Here is a 12,532-nt window from a genome sequence, read left to right as displayed (position 1 = left end):
TACCGATGGTAGGTACCGATACATCAGGGCCCTGCAATAAATTTTTTATCGGCGTGAGCGTAGGGTCTAGCAGATCGGCTCCAATAGACCCTCCGCTACGGACACTTGCCTATGGTAAATTTTCTTAAATGAACTTAGGGTCTAGTAGATCAGCTCCAATAGACCCTCCGCTACGGACACTAGCCTGTAGTAAATTTTCTTAGTGAATTTTTATAATGGGAGGGTAGGGTCTAGTATATCGGCTCCAATAGACCCTTCGCTACGGACACTATAGCCTAGAAAATTTTCTTAGTGAATTTTTAGAAAGTCAGTGTATACCCTATACTTAGGGTCTAGCGGAGCCGATCTAATAGACCCTCCGCTACAGACACTAGCCTAGTAAGTTTTGCTAGTGATTTTTTTGTCAAAGAGTTTTATCCTGCAGGTCACTACATCTGACTACATTCTGGTGTGGTAGGTAAGTGGTTGTAGTTGTGACGGCAGCGTTGCCATTTACATGGCGAATCTAATTTTTGGAACGCACCCTAGTAGCAGATTTTTGTTTATTAAGTCATTTATTTCTGGGCAATGGCTGATCAGTAATTATAGGTGTTGCGTTTTTTGAGCATCAATTTTTTGGACGTAGTATATTTATCGTTGGTGTGCATTATTGGTGATATTTTTAAATCAGAATAGTGGTAACCTAACTTGATACATCTTTGGATAATAAAATCAATAAGTACATACACAACTGTTCTCTTAGCACCTCAAATACACGCACGTTGACGGTTTAGTTGAAAGAGTTTATGTTGTTTGTTGTATGAACATTGAAAATTATTGATAAAAGATTTTATTAAGCCAGTAAAATTAAAGCTTATATCACATACTTAAGACTGACAGTTGCTGCAAACATTGCATCCTTATACTTAGTAAGTATACATAGCTGCTTAATGTTACTGTCAGCTTGTTTTTGTTTTGAAAGCTGATATTTACAGTTGGAAGACATTGTCTATACTGTAGTTGTGTCTCTATAGTATTAATGATTAGGTTTGTATCATAGACATAAATTTATTTTAAGTTGGAGGAACTTTATTGCAAGATTTTTTGTTCATGTTTCAGATTATAAAATTTTATAAATAAGTATATCATGGCTACATTACCCACACCCACGAAAGTAGCTGGTTCTCACTTGTCTGTATACGAAAGTTATTACAAGCTGGTTGATCCCAACAACCAAGGGCATGTTGGACCAAAAGAGGCTGCTGATTTTTTGAAAAAGTCCCAGCTGAGTGAGAAATTGTTAATAAAAATATGGGACATGGCGGATCCTCATTCACGTGGTTACTTAGACAAGGCAGGCATGATCGTTGCCTTAAAAATGTGTGCTCTAGCCCAACAGGGTCTCGACTTGACTATTGCAAACATTTATGCGGACGTAAATCCCCCAATGATGGGCGATGTCTCGACACTCAGTAGTTTTTGGACAATTACTCCAGCAGAAAGGGAGAAATATCAATTACTATTTCAAAATCTGGGGCCTGAAAATGGATACGTATCTGGTAACAAAGTAAAAGGAATACTGATGGATAGCAAGTTGCCGCTCGAGAGCTTAGGGAAAATTTGGGATCTAGCTGATATGGATAGAGACGGTAAATTGAATCGACATGAATTTTTCGTTGCCATGCATTTGGTATGCAAAGCTGTTCAAAAGCATCCCATACCAAACGTACTACCCATTGAGCTCATGGACAGCAATCGTACTCTCTTAACGGATCCAATGCCGCAAGTACAACCGGTAGTGGTGGCCGCTCCTCCACCGCAACTTATATCAGGCTTTTCACCCGAGAAAGAAACAAAAACCGACTGGATAGTTTCCACTGAAGATCAAAAGGCAGCGGACAAGCTGTTTGTTCAGGCTGACAAGGATTTGGACGGTTTTGTGTCCGGAGCTGAAATCAAAGACATTTTCATTCAAAGTGGACTGCCCCAAGCCATCCTAGCGCACATTTGGGGTCTGTGTGACATCTCTCAAAGTGGAAAACTCAACAATGAACAGTTCGCTCTGTCCATGTGGCTGATTAAACAGAAGTTAAGCAACAAAGAGCTTCCTGCCAAGCTGACTCCCGAAATGATCCCGCCGTCGTTCAGAAAGAAGGGCGCCGACAGCAACAAGGACAACAACAACGTTTGCAGCTACTCAAATCCAGAGCTCGACATGATTAACAAGGACATCATCGAGATTATCCGAGAGAAACACATACTGGAGCAAGACATATCCCAAAAGGAGGCGGACATTAAAATCAAGAGCGGCGAAATTAAGAGCCTTCAGAGCGAGTTAGACACTCTGGCGGCAACCCTCAGGCAACTCGATAGCCAGAAAGGCGAAGCGCAAAAGCGATTGAATGACCTCAAGGCTCAGGTCGACAAGCTGCGCCAGCAAGCCGAGGACCAAGAGACGACCCTCTGTGCCCAGGAGGACGAGCTCAAGACCAAGCGCCAAGAAATCGAGTCGCTGAGGCTGACCGAGCAGAGCCTGGAGAGCCAGCAGAACGACTGCAAAAACAAGCTGAACTCCCTATCCAACGAGCTACAGAACACCCAGCTGAAGATCAGCCAGACTAAGGCACAGATGACCCAGCTCGAGGAGCAGCAGCACCAGATCCTCGACGCGATCACTCAGTACGACTCTGCCATCAACTCGGGCGACATTTCAAACATTCCGGAGACCCTGTACTACTTGAAGATTGACTGGTCCGTCTATAACTTCAATAAAAAGAACAGCCAGGTCGACGACGAGTCAAACAAGGAAAACAAGGACGCGTTCAACAACAACAACAACAACAACAACAACAACCAGGAAGTCAAGGAGGCAAAGTTCGCGACGTTTGGCGATGACTTCGGCAGTAGCAACAAGGATCCCTTCGCCAGCGACCCATTCAACAAGAAATCCTACGACCCCTTCAACGACGGCGTCTCGCCCAAGGGTTCCTCGGCGGACATGGCCCAGGTGAAGGACCCCTTTGGTGAGGATCCGTTCGCTGCCCTCCACGCGCCGGTCAAGTCCGAGAGCTCCAGCCCAGCTCTGCCCGCCAAGCAAGCCAAGAAACCGCCTCCGAGGCCCGCCCCTCCAAAAATGGCTGGGGCGAGGAACACCCCGCCGCTGGGCGCGTCGTCCATAATGAATACCTCGGATCCGTTTGCTGAGAAGACAACTTCGGGAGGCACCGGAGGCAGCGACGCGTTCGGCTTTGCCGATTTCGCGAACTTTGACGGGAAATAATTCTGTAGGTATTGGTAGATGCTTCTGGATATGTTACTCTGGAAGTTTCATCGCCTTTACTGCTATTGTTATAGTGTTTCGCGAAAAAAGTATTACAGCTGGTCTCCTGTGTTTTTTTTTATATACCTGTGTTTTAGCTCGAAATTATAAAAATATATCGTATGAAATGTGCGTGCACGCATCAGCAAAACGTTAGTCATTAAACTTTATAAGATATATATGTTCATGTATAAATATCTATTAGTTATTATCAATTTATTATAAAAACTATTTATGAAAACTGTTGTCAGTCAATAAATGTATTGAAAAACAATTTGGATTTTTCATTGTATCGTTTGTTGCCCAAATGATTAATAAAACTTGTAACACTTGAAATCAGGTTTGTACATAACAATTATGGTTACAAGCAAGGGTTTTTGAAATCGCAACAAGGCATTGAATATTGATTTTTAATAAATTTTACTTTATTATTGTAAATCAAAAACATAACATTTGAAAAATAATGAAAAATATAATAAAAACAAACGCTTACAAAAAAAAATTTCTTTCTTAAATTCTAATATTTTAGAAACTGAAAAGAATTTTACTGTGTGTCTGTAATTGTACGTTCTTTTTGATTGGTTCATATATACGTCAATAACCGACACAAATGAATTTATGCATTACGTAAAATCGTATATGATCGAATAAATTATTCATGACACAAAGAGTTTCTGTTTTTTCTGGTATAGACAGACATTATTGGAGCAGTTTTCAAAGTATTCAAAACTGCTTCGCAATTAACATGGACCCAAGCTGACGAGAATGCTTATATCTAGCTTAGTTTACAGCGAAATAATGTCTAATCGCCATTATTTTTTTCTTGATTAATGTCTACATCAACGTTAAATTCTACAGTCATCAACACGCACTGTTATTTATTTCATTGTACAATAATTACAAAGATTTTACTTTTTTCAGTCAGCCACCATGCTTTGTCTTACAACTTTAGGAATCACAGTTGATATTATTTCACTGATTAATATTAAAAGGTGTATAGAATATGTGCAATTGTTTGTGATTGCCCTACTTAATATAATAAATTACTTTTGATAAAATGAAGAAATAAACACCTGCGCATTGGAATTCTAGATGGCTTAACACTTGTTCTTCAAAAATTACATTTTTGAAACTTCAAGTCTTTTTTAAATTTATAAAATGCATACATTGAGCCCATCATCTAATGTGGAATTATAATATTAAAGCCATCACGCTTTCAATAATACACAAAAAAACTAGGGATGCAAATTTTGAAAAACAAAATCAAATTTTAAAAAACCATGTAATTGTGATAAAAAGAAAAACAATAATTTTTTGTACACTCTATATATGCTCCATTTCGTTAAAAAAATGTCAGCTATCGATTAGTTCAAAAACATTGTAAACATGCATTAAAATTTAATGTTTGTTCTGTAATAGTCAACTTTGAGAGAATAATTCAAAATTATTTTCATGATTTAATTCCTAATCATACAAAACTCATAGATATATTCACAGTAAAAATATTCAGAAGTAGAATTTTTGGCAATCTATCAGCAAACAAGTTTAAACACATAAGGTTGTACATACTAAAAAATGCTGATATAAAACTAGAATTAATAATATAATCAGTTGAAAGCAAAAATCAATAAAAACTCTACATCAAGTAGTGTTTTTAACATTAAAATTATCTTTATAAAGTTATTATAAAAAGATAATAACTAAAACGGACATAAGTGACTAGTTCACTTACATAAATCTCTTCTTAAACGAAGCGACTGCAAGAAACTTACTACTGTATACTGTAACGTGTATGTTAAAACATTAAAAAATTCAGTTCTGACATGATTTTTACTGTACTATCACCTCAACGAGTACATATAATGAAACTAATGAAAAAAAAAAAAAAAATAAAATAATCAACATCATGCGGTACTTAAACGGCATTATTAAAAAAAAAAAATAATAAAAAAAAAATACATACAGTAGATTTACAATTTTCATGTGCGAAATAATCACAGTATTAACGCCGTTTATTCTTAATACGGTTAATCAAGTTGCAAATCTTCAGAGCTGGTCCAAGCTTCATTTGCATGTATTTAACCATCATTTCCGAGTTGAGAAGCAACAGCGCTTTGCCATCGATTTCGTGTTTTCTAAACAGATCAGCGTTGGTGCATAGGCCTGGATCAGTCATACGGATGTACTGTACTACATCTTCAACTGTCCATTCCACGGGCTCGGGTGGAAGTGGTCTTGTTAGATTGTCATTTTGCGTCGTTGACGTCGCAGCCTCGAGTTCAGGAACGGGTCTCCGTATTTGCTTAGGAGGTGCAGGGGCTTCTATAATAGGATGCTGTACTGCAAGTGGTCTTATTATTTGGGGTGGCTGTGGCTGTTGCTGGGTTGATGATGGATTCTCCTGCTGTACTTCAGATGACCACCGCCTTTTCTGAACCATACCATTTATGTTGTTTGACTCATCTTTCCTACCAAGGTTTTGTTGTTGCTGCTTCTGCTGCTGCTGTACAACTATACACTTTTTACAGGGCTCTCTTCTCCTCGAAAGTAAATTTTGACAAGCTCCTAGGACTTCTAATTGTCTTTTCATATAAACATACACGTCTTCTTCTTCTGTGAAAACTGGCAAAACAACAGTAGTTGGTTTTGATTCTATTATTAATGTTATGCTTTCACCTTCACCACGTTGTAACAAACTTAATATCTGCCTTGGACCTATTGCTGCCATTAAAAATGCCTGGAAGGCATCTTTGATAGCTGACTCTGCTCTACCACTGAATTGTGACTGCATAACCTTGATTTTTCTTTGGTCAAAGTATTGACCGCAAGAACAATTGTGATTAACATAAAAATTAATATTCTCAATGGCTACTTCTTTATTACTGGTTGTACTCGTATCGGGCTCTGTGGCTGGCTGAGGTGGTGCACTCAAGCCTGCAGCTGGACTAACTAAAGCTACAGCTGACTCTTTTACAGATCCACTTCCAGACACAGCCATGACTGGTAGTACATTGCTACTTCTGGATTTAAAACGATTGGGTCCTGTTTTTTGCCTGGGTGGCTGTAGTGGATGACCACTTCTTAAACACCAGGTTGCAGGAAAAATATCTCGGGAATCATACCTGCACCAGTAGTCAAATGCCCCCTTCCAGCCATCAAAAGTTATGTGTACCATATCATCTTTCACAGCCCCAACAGTTGCTGTGCATATCAGCTGTGGGTTTTTCTTATCAATGGCCTCTAGTTTCTGTCCCACTTGAAACATGTTGCAGCGTGGGGCTTTTGGTTCCAACTTGAAAAGCTTAGCTGGCGCCATTTCCGCTCCATTCAGTGTCTTGAGTAAAAACATTGGCCAGCTAGAAGCATTCATGCGAAAACCTAAAGGTGGTTGCAACATTCCTCCTGACTTTTCACAATGGCCTATGGGATGAATTTCACTGCTATCCACCAGACGCCAAAAATCATTCTTGTTATCAGACCCATCGAGCCTCAGTCTAAGTCTTGGCCCGTGAATGCCCACGACTGTAGCAATACAGGTGGAGGTAACATTTCGGGGATCCAGAGCCTCCAACTTCATGCCAATTTGAAAATCATTCACCGGTGGCTCAGCAGACTGTCTGAAATTCTCAATAGGTGCAGCCTCGCTCCCTGTCTCCTTGAGATACACGTCCCAATCAAAGTGCACAAACGTCTCGTAGGTCTGCAGAGTTCCGCTAAATGACGTGGATGCATTGTTGCTGATGTTATTATTGTTGTTGTTATTGTTGTTATTGTTGTTGATTGTGGTAGTCTGTTTGCTGGTGGAATTTGGTACTGGTGCGGTAGCCAGCAGAGGCGCTTGCGGCTGATCCTCCTTGTTGGGCTTTTGGCTGTTATGACTGGTTCGCTGCAGCTGGAGTTCCCTCTTCTGATGCTTGTTTAGACAGACGGTCGAGCAAAAGTCCTTGTGAGGCTCGTTTTTAGTCTCGAGGCGTACTGGGTTGCCGCGGATGACGTTGTCGCAAAGGACGCAGGCTCCGCGCATGTAGGCCTTGCTAAACTCGGCCAAACAGGTCTCGCAGCAGAACTCCTTGCGGCTGTGCTGAGTCGGCAACACGTAGTTTAGCGTCTGTTTGACCACACCGCACCAGGTGCACACACTCCGTTGTTTTGGGGGCCTGCCTCGGCCCCGCGACTCCATCTGCTGCGACATTGCTGGCGCGTGTACCGACTGGTGTGATTGTTATTGTTGCGGTCGTTAGCAACAACGCTCTTTTTACCTCGCAGCTCTCACTAATGGAAAGTAATAAAAAAAACGACAAAAAAATTACAATACTATACTATGACAAAAAAAAAAAAAATGTGCGGGAGATGATCCATTAGGTTGTACTTACTGCGCTCTCGGAATCGGACGAACGTTCGTGTGTAAGCGTGAAAAATCACGCAACTTGTGAAAGAAAATGCTCGTACCTTATCTCCCTCTGCTGAGCTAACGACTCTAAAAATATGATTAGTAGGTATTACCCACGTCCGGCGCATCACGTATCACAAACCATTACACATCACACCAGGCTTTTGCGCATACTTCGATATCCGCATGCAGGGTGTCCTTTCTTCGCCGATGTGCTCTTTTCACCTTCACTGTTTGTTATTTTTTGATAATTACATTGTTACCGAGCACTAAAGTGTTCTCACATAAATTCAGTTACTAATGGTGTTGCTTAAACAATGTAACTTATTGATGTTACTTTTGTTATTACGAATTGAAATCACAGGCGGTCAGCTAAACTTACGACCCAGCCATTTTGGTGGTTCGATTGTGTGTTGTTGATATATGTGCGAGCAGGTTATGTCGTTTGGAAGTTTTACAGGTTGGCCAACTTGATGGATAAAAAGGGCCGGTGGCAGCGATTGGCCGAGATGTGACAGAGTCGCCAGCGCTGAACGAATCACAGCTTAGTTTTAATGAGAAATGCTACGACGTCTTTTTTTTCCCGGCTAATCAATTATTTATATACCGATCGATGACCAAATGACCAGCAGCGAGTTTTTTTGGCGTTCAATATCGTGTGTTTGTTTTATGCGTGCGACTTCATTGTTGTTGCCTACGTCTCCATGTACTTATTGATTTGTTGATGAGGATTTTGGGGGGGGGGGGGAAGACGATCGTTAATTATTGAGGATGATGGGAAAGGAATAAGGACGCCATTGAGAACTGCGAGTACGGCACATAATACAGTTGATAGAAAAAAAAACTTTAGTATTTATGGAAACAGCTGTGCCAGTGTTTGATTCCGTTTGCATTAGAATATGACGAGGAGTAAATAATTAGGTACCGATCTAAATGCCATCGTTACTTATTGCCTTAACAGTCGCTTTTACGATTCATTGCTTTAACACGATTTGAAAAAATATACACTTTTTCAGTCAGCTAGGGACTAGGGATACTTTTTCAGAACAAAAACACCCTAGATAAAAATCACTATACTGATGCGTGTGTGTGTGTATCCCGCTTCAATAGACGCCCGAGAGCACTGGTGCCACTGGTGCGAACTTCACTTTACGTGGACATACTTTATTTGAAAAAGTAGCGTTTTTCTTTAAAATTCCTAACCTTATATCCACGTAATTACGTGGATTTGGTGCGAATAGACACAGCGATGGGTAAAAAGGCCAAAATTGGAAAACAGCGCAAAGATCGCTTTTATAAGTTGGCCAAAGAAACAGGTACGAGAACTGAATGACAATGTTTACTTTCTTACTTACAATATTACCTAACGTTAGTACATCTTCACCAATCAAACGTCACATTTCAAAAATTAATTTCCAGGCTACAGATCTCGTGCTGCCTTCAAATTGATCCAGCTGAATCGTAAATTTGAGTTTCTTCAAAAATCGCGAGTATGCATCGATCTTTGTGCAGCCCCAGGAGGTTGGATGCAGGTAGCGCACGAGAACATGCCCGCGTCGTCTATCGTCATTGGCGTGGACTTGTACCCCATCAAGCCTGTACCTGGTTGCCTCAGCGTCATAGGCGACATCAGGACAGACAAGTGTCGAACGGATCTCAGTAGGGAGCTGAAAACCTGGAAAGCTGACTTGGTGTTGAACGATGGTGCACCTAACGTTGGACAGAACTGGTTGCATGATGCTTTCCAGCAGTCCACCCTGACTCTTTCTGCTCTTAAATTGGCCACGCAATTTTTAAGAAAGGGAGGATGGTTTATCACCAAGGTTTTCAGATCCAAGGATTATATGGCATTGCTTCACGTGATGAAGGAGCTATTCAAAAAGGTTAGTTCGAATTCTCTTTACAGACATTTTTTAATGAATCAGATGGCTATAAGCAATTGTTTTTTAAAATCAGGTTCATGCTACCAAACCCCAAGCTTCCCGTGACGAATCTGCTGAGATTTTTGTGGTCTGCCAAGGCTACCTTGCACCAGCTAAGCCTGATCCAAAGTTATTGGACCCAAAGCATGTATTTGCCGAACTTGATTTGGAGCCTAAGCATAAAGTCAATATTTTCAATCCTGACAAACAGAAAAAGGCAAAGGCAGAAGGCTATCCAGAAAATGATTATACCTTATATCACAAAGTGTCTGTCAAAGATTTTATTAACGCCGAAAATAAGGGTATAGCGATATTGGAGCATGCCTCAGAAATTGTGATAGATGATGAGCAAATTTTGAATCATAATGAAACGACTCGTGAAATCAAAGAGTGCTGTAAAGACATCAAAGTCTTGGGTAAAAAGGATTTCCGTTTGTTGATAAATTGGCAGAAAAGTATGAAAAAATTATTTGGTGAAAAAGAACCAGAGAAGCCAACAGTAGAAGCTGAACCAGATGAGACAAAAAAAGACCTCACAATAGAAGAGTTGGAGGACATGGAGGATGAAACAATAAGAGAAGAAATTCAAAAACTGAAAAAGGAGGAAGACAGGGACTTGAAGAGAAAGAAGAAAAAGGAAAATAAACAAAAAGCTAAATTACAGCAGAAAATGAACATGAACATGGTCATTAAAGGGGATGAAGGTCCAAGAGAAGAAGATCTCGATATGTTTTCTCTAAAACAGATAAAATCACGTGATCAACTCAAAAAAGTTACTGATCAGAGTCCAGATGTTCTTGCTGAAAGTGACGAAGAAGATGATGTGGAAAAACCTAAAATAGTAAGGTATGAGAAGGATGTCAGTCATTTGGACAGCTCAGGCTTGTTTTACAAAGATGATGAGAGTGAGTTAGAATTTTCTGAAGATGAGTCTGATGATGACAAATCTGTGAAATCAGACTTGGGTCTTAGTGACTCTGAAAATGATGAATCACTTGACGAGCTTCCAAAGAAAGTTAGGTTTGCTATGGACGAGAAGATTGACGATGATGAGGAAGAGGAGGAGCAAAATCCTCTTATCACAGAGTTGGATAGTACAGACAAAAAAACAAAGAAAGAATTGAGAGCAGCGTTGTGGTTTGATAAAGACATATTTAAAGATATAGACAATGAAATGGATGAAGATTTCGACATAGATCAAATGATTAAAATGTATAAGAAGCAAGGAATTAAAGTGATTGGAAAAAACGGTGAGGAAGAAAATGGAGAAGAAGAGAAAAAAGAGGTTACTAGTAAGAAAAGGGATGAAATAGAAATTCATTCAGATTCAGAGTGCAATTCAGATTCTGATAATGATTCGGACTACGACATGAATGAATTCATGACTCCAGAGGCTGTGACAAAAAAAGTTGTTGAAAAAGTTGGTGGAAAGGATGGCTTTGAAGTTGTTGTGGAAAACAAGAGTGAGTTTATTTTTTATTAAAATTTCTGTATTATAACTGATGAAATCTATCTTTATAAAATTTGTTGCTTTTTCTCCACAGAAAAAATTAAAAAGAGAAAATTAACAGAAGAAGATTTAGCTCTGGGCACAATGATAGCAAACAGCAAAAAAGCTCGCAGAGACATAATTGATGGAGGTTGGAACAGGTACGCATTTAATGACGATAATTTACCTAGCTGGTTCATCGAAGATGAAAAACAGCACATGAAAAAGAACGTACCAGTACCAAAAGAATACGTGGATGATTACAAGAAGCGAGTGGAAGACATTACTTCCAGGCCTATTAAAAAGGTAATGGAGGCCAAAGCAAGGCACAAAAAGCGAGCACTCCGCAAGCTCGCCAAAACGAAGAAAAAGGTGGAGGCTGTTATAGATAACGCAGACCTCAGTGGCAGAGAGAAAGCTCAACAGATCAAATCGTAAGTATATTTTTATTGTAATTTTTAAATAATTATCAAACACTTGAGCAACTGAAAATAAATACAATAATGTTTGTTGTACAGCCTCTACAAAAACGCAACAAAGGAACCTAAGAAAGACGTAAAATACGTTGTAGCAAAGAAGAGCTTAGCTGGTAAGCGTATGGCCAGGCCAGCAGGTGTCAAAGGTCGGTACAAGGTTGTCGATCCAAGGATGAAGAAAGATTTGCGCGCGAGAAAGGCTAAAGAAAAGACGAAGAACCGTGGCAAGAAAGGCCGTAGTAGCAAGCCTCCTGGAGGCAAAGCAAAACCCAAAGGCAAGAAAGCTAGATAAGCACTGTAACCTTTACAGATTTTGTCGACAAGAGAGTTATTGACGTGTTGTTTCGCAACGAAACAAAGGTGTATATAATTTAATTCGTTTCAGATCGTTCTACTGAAAATTTGTTGAATAAACAAATGAAATTACTTTATAAATTTATGTAATCGAATTCCTCATTGCGCGCATCTTGTACCCATTAAGTTTAGACTTGAAACAAAGCATCACTTCTCTTTGAAAAAATAAGAGGTAAAGTATAAAAACACTACAAAGGAAACATTTGTTACATTTTAAATGAACCAAAAGAAAGCAAAAATGCGCGACAAGTACGAGAAAATAGAGAGAGGGAAGGAGAGTAGAAAAGGGCGCCAAAAATTCGCCAGCCATCGAATAAACAATCAAAACGCTAGCAATGCCCAGTTTTTGGCAGCGTTCTCACGGCGTTAGAGCTCGTCATCGTCAGCGCTCTACTCTCTCGCGTAAGTATTGCGTAGCTCTCGAGCTGCCTCGTCCCTCGTGTTGATGCCAAAAAAATCGCTCACTCCCTCTCGTACATTAGCATCTGAAAGGAAAAAGAAAGAAACAAAGAGGGGGAGGAGAGCAAGATAAATTTCACGCGTTGTTTATTCGTGACTCTCTGCTCCTCCTGCACTGCCGGCGGCATTCGAGAGCGCGTCAGT

At 40.0% G+C, this 12,532-nt stretch overlaps 3 protein-coding genes across 3 annotated transcripts; 2 read left to right on the top strand and 1 right to left on the bottom strand.

The window, feature by feature from the left end:
- Window positions 1-476: 476 nt before the first annotated feature.
- On the top strand, window positions 477-3,572 carry Eps-15 (Epidermal growth factor receptor pathway substrate 15). The gene is made up of 2 exons (XM_014358548.3): window positions 477-1,026; window positions 1,099-3,572. The coding sequence occupies exon 2, from the start codon at window positions 1,127-1,129 to the stop codon at window positions 3,257-3,259; it is 2,133 nt and encodes a 710-aa protein (XP_014214034.2). The 5' UTR covers window positions 477-1,026; window positions 1,099-1,126; the 3' UTR covers window positions 3,260-3,572.
- Window positions 3,573-5,172: 1,600 nt separating this feature from the next.
- Window positions 5,173-8,162, bottom strand: Scm (Polycomb protein Scm). Its single transcript, XM_014358547.2, has 2 exons — window positions 7,672-8,162; window positions 5,173-7,570 (listed from the first exon to the last, which is right to left on the bottom strand). The coding sequence occupies exon 2, from the start codon at window positions 7,488-7,490 to the stop codon at window positions 5,301-5,303; it is 2,190 nt and encodes a 729-aa protein (XP_014214033.2). The 5' UTR covers window positions 7,491-7,570; window positions 7,672-8,162; the 3' UTR covers window positions 5,173-5,300.
- Window positions 8,163-8,824: 662 nt separating this feature from the next.
- Window positions 8,825-12,014, top strand: LOC106643396 (pre-rRNA 2'-O-ribose RNA methyltransferase FTSJ3). Its single transcript, XM_014358506.2, has 5 exons — window positions 8,825-9,004; window positions 9,108-9,571; window positions 9,645-11,073; window positions 11,155-11,533; window positions 11,618-12,014. The coding sequence occupies exons 1-5, from the start codon at window positions 8,938-8,940 to the stop codon at window positions 11,865-11,867; spliced, it is 2,589 nt and encodes an 862-aa protein (XP_014213992.2). The 5' UTR covers window positions 8,825-8,937; the 3' UTR covers window positions 11,868-12,014.
- The last annotated feature ends 518 nt before the right edge of the window (window positions 12,015-12,532 follow it).

The sequence above is a fragment of the Copidosoma floridanum genome, unplaced genomic scaffold (genome assembly GCF_036245765.1).
Source record: "Copidosoma floridanum isolate Cflo_tuat_1 unplaced genomic scaffold, Cflo_Japanese_pri ptg000030l, whole genome shotgun sequence".
In the NCBI taxonomy this organism is placed as follows: Eukaryota; Metazoa; Arthropoda; class Insecta; order Hymenoptera; family Encyrtidae; genus Copidosoma; species Copidosoma floridanum.
This window is presented reverse-complemented; position numbering and strand designations above follow the sequence as displayed.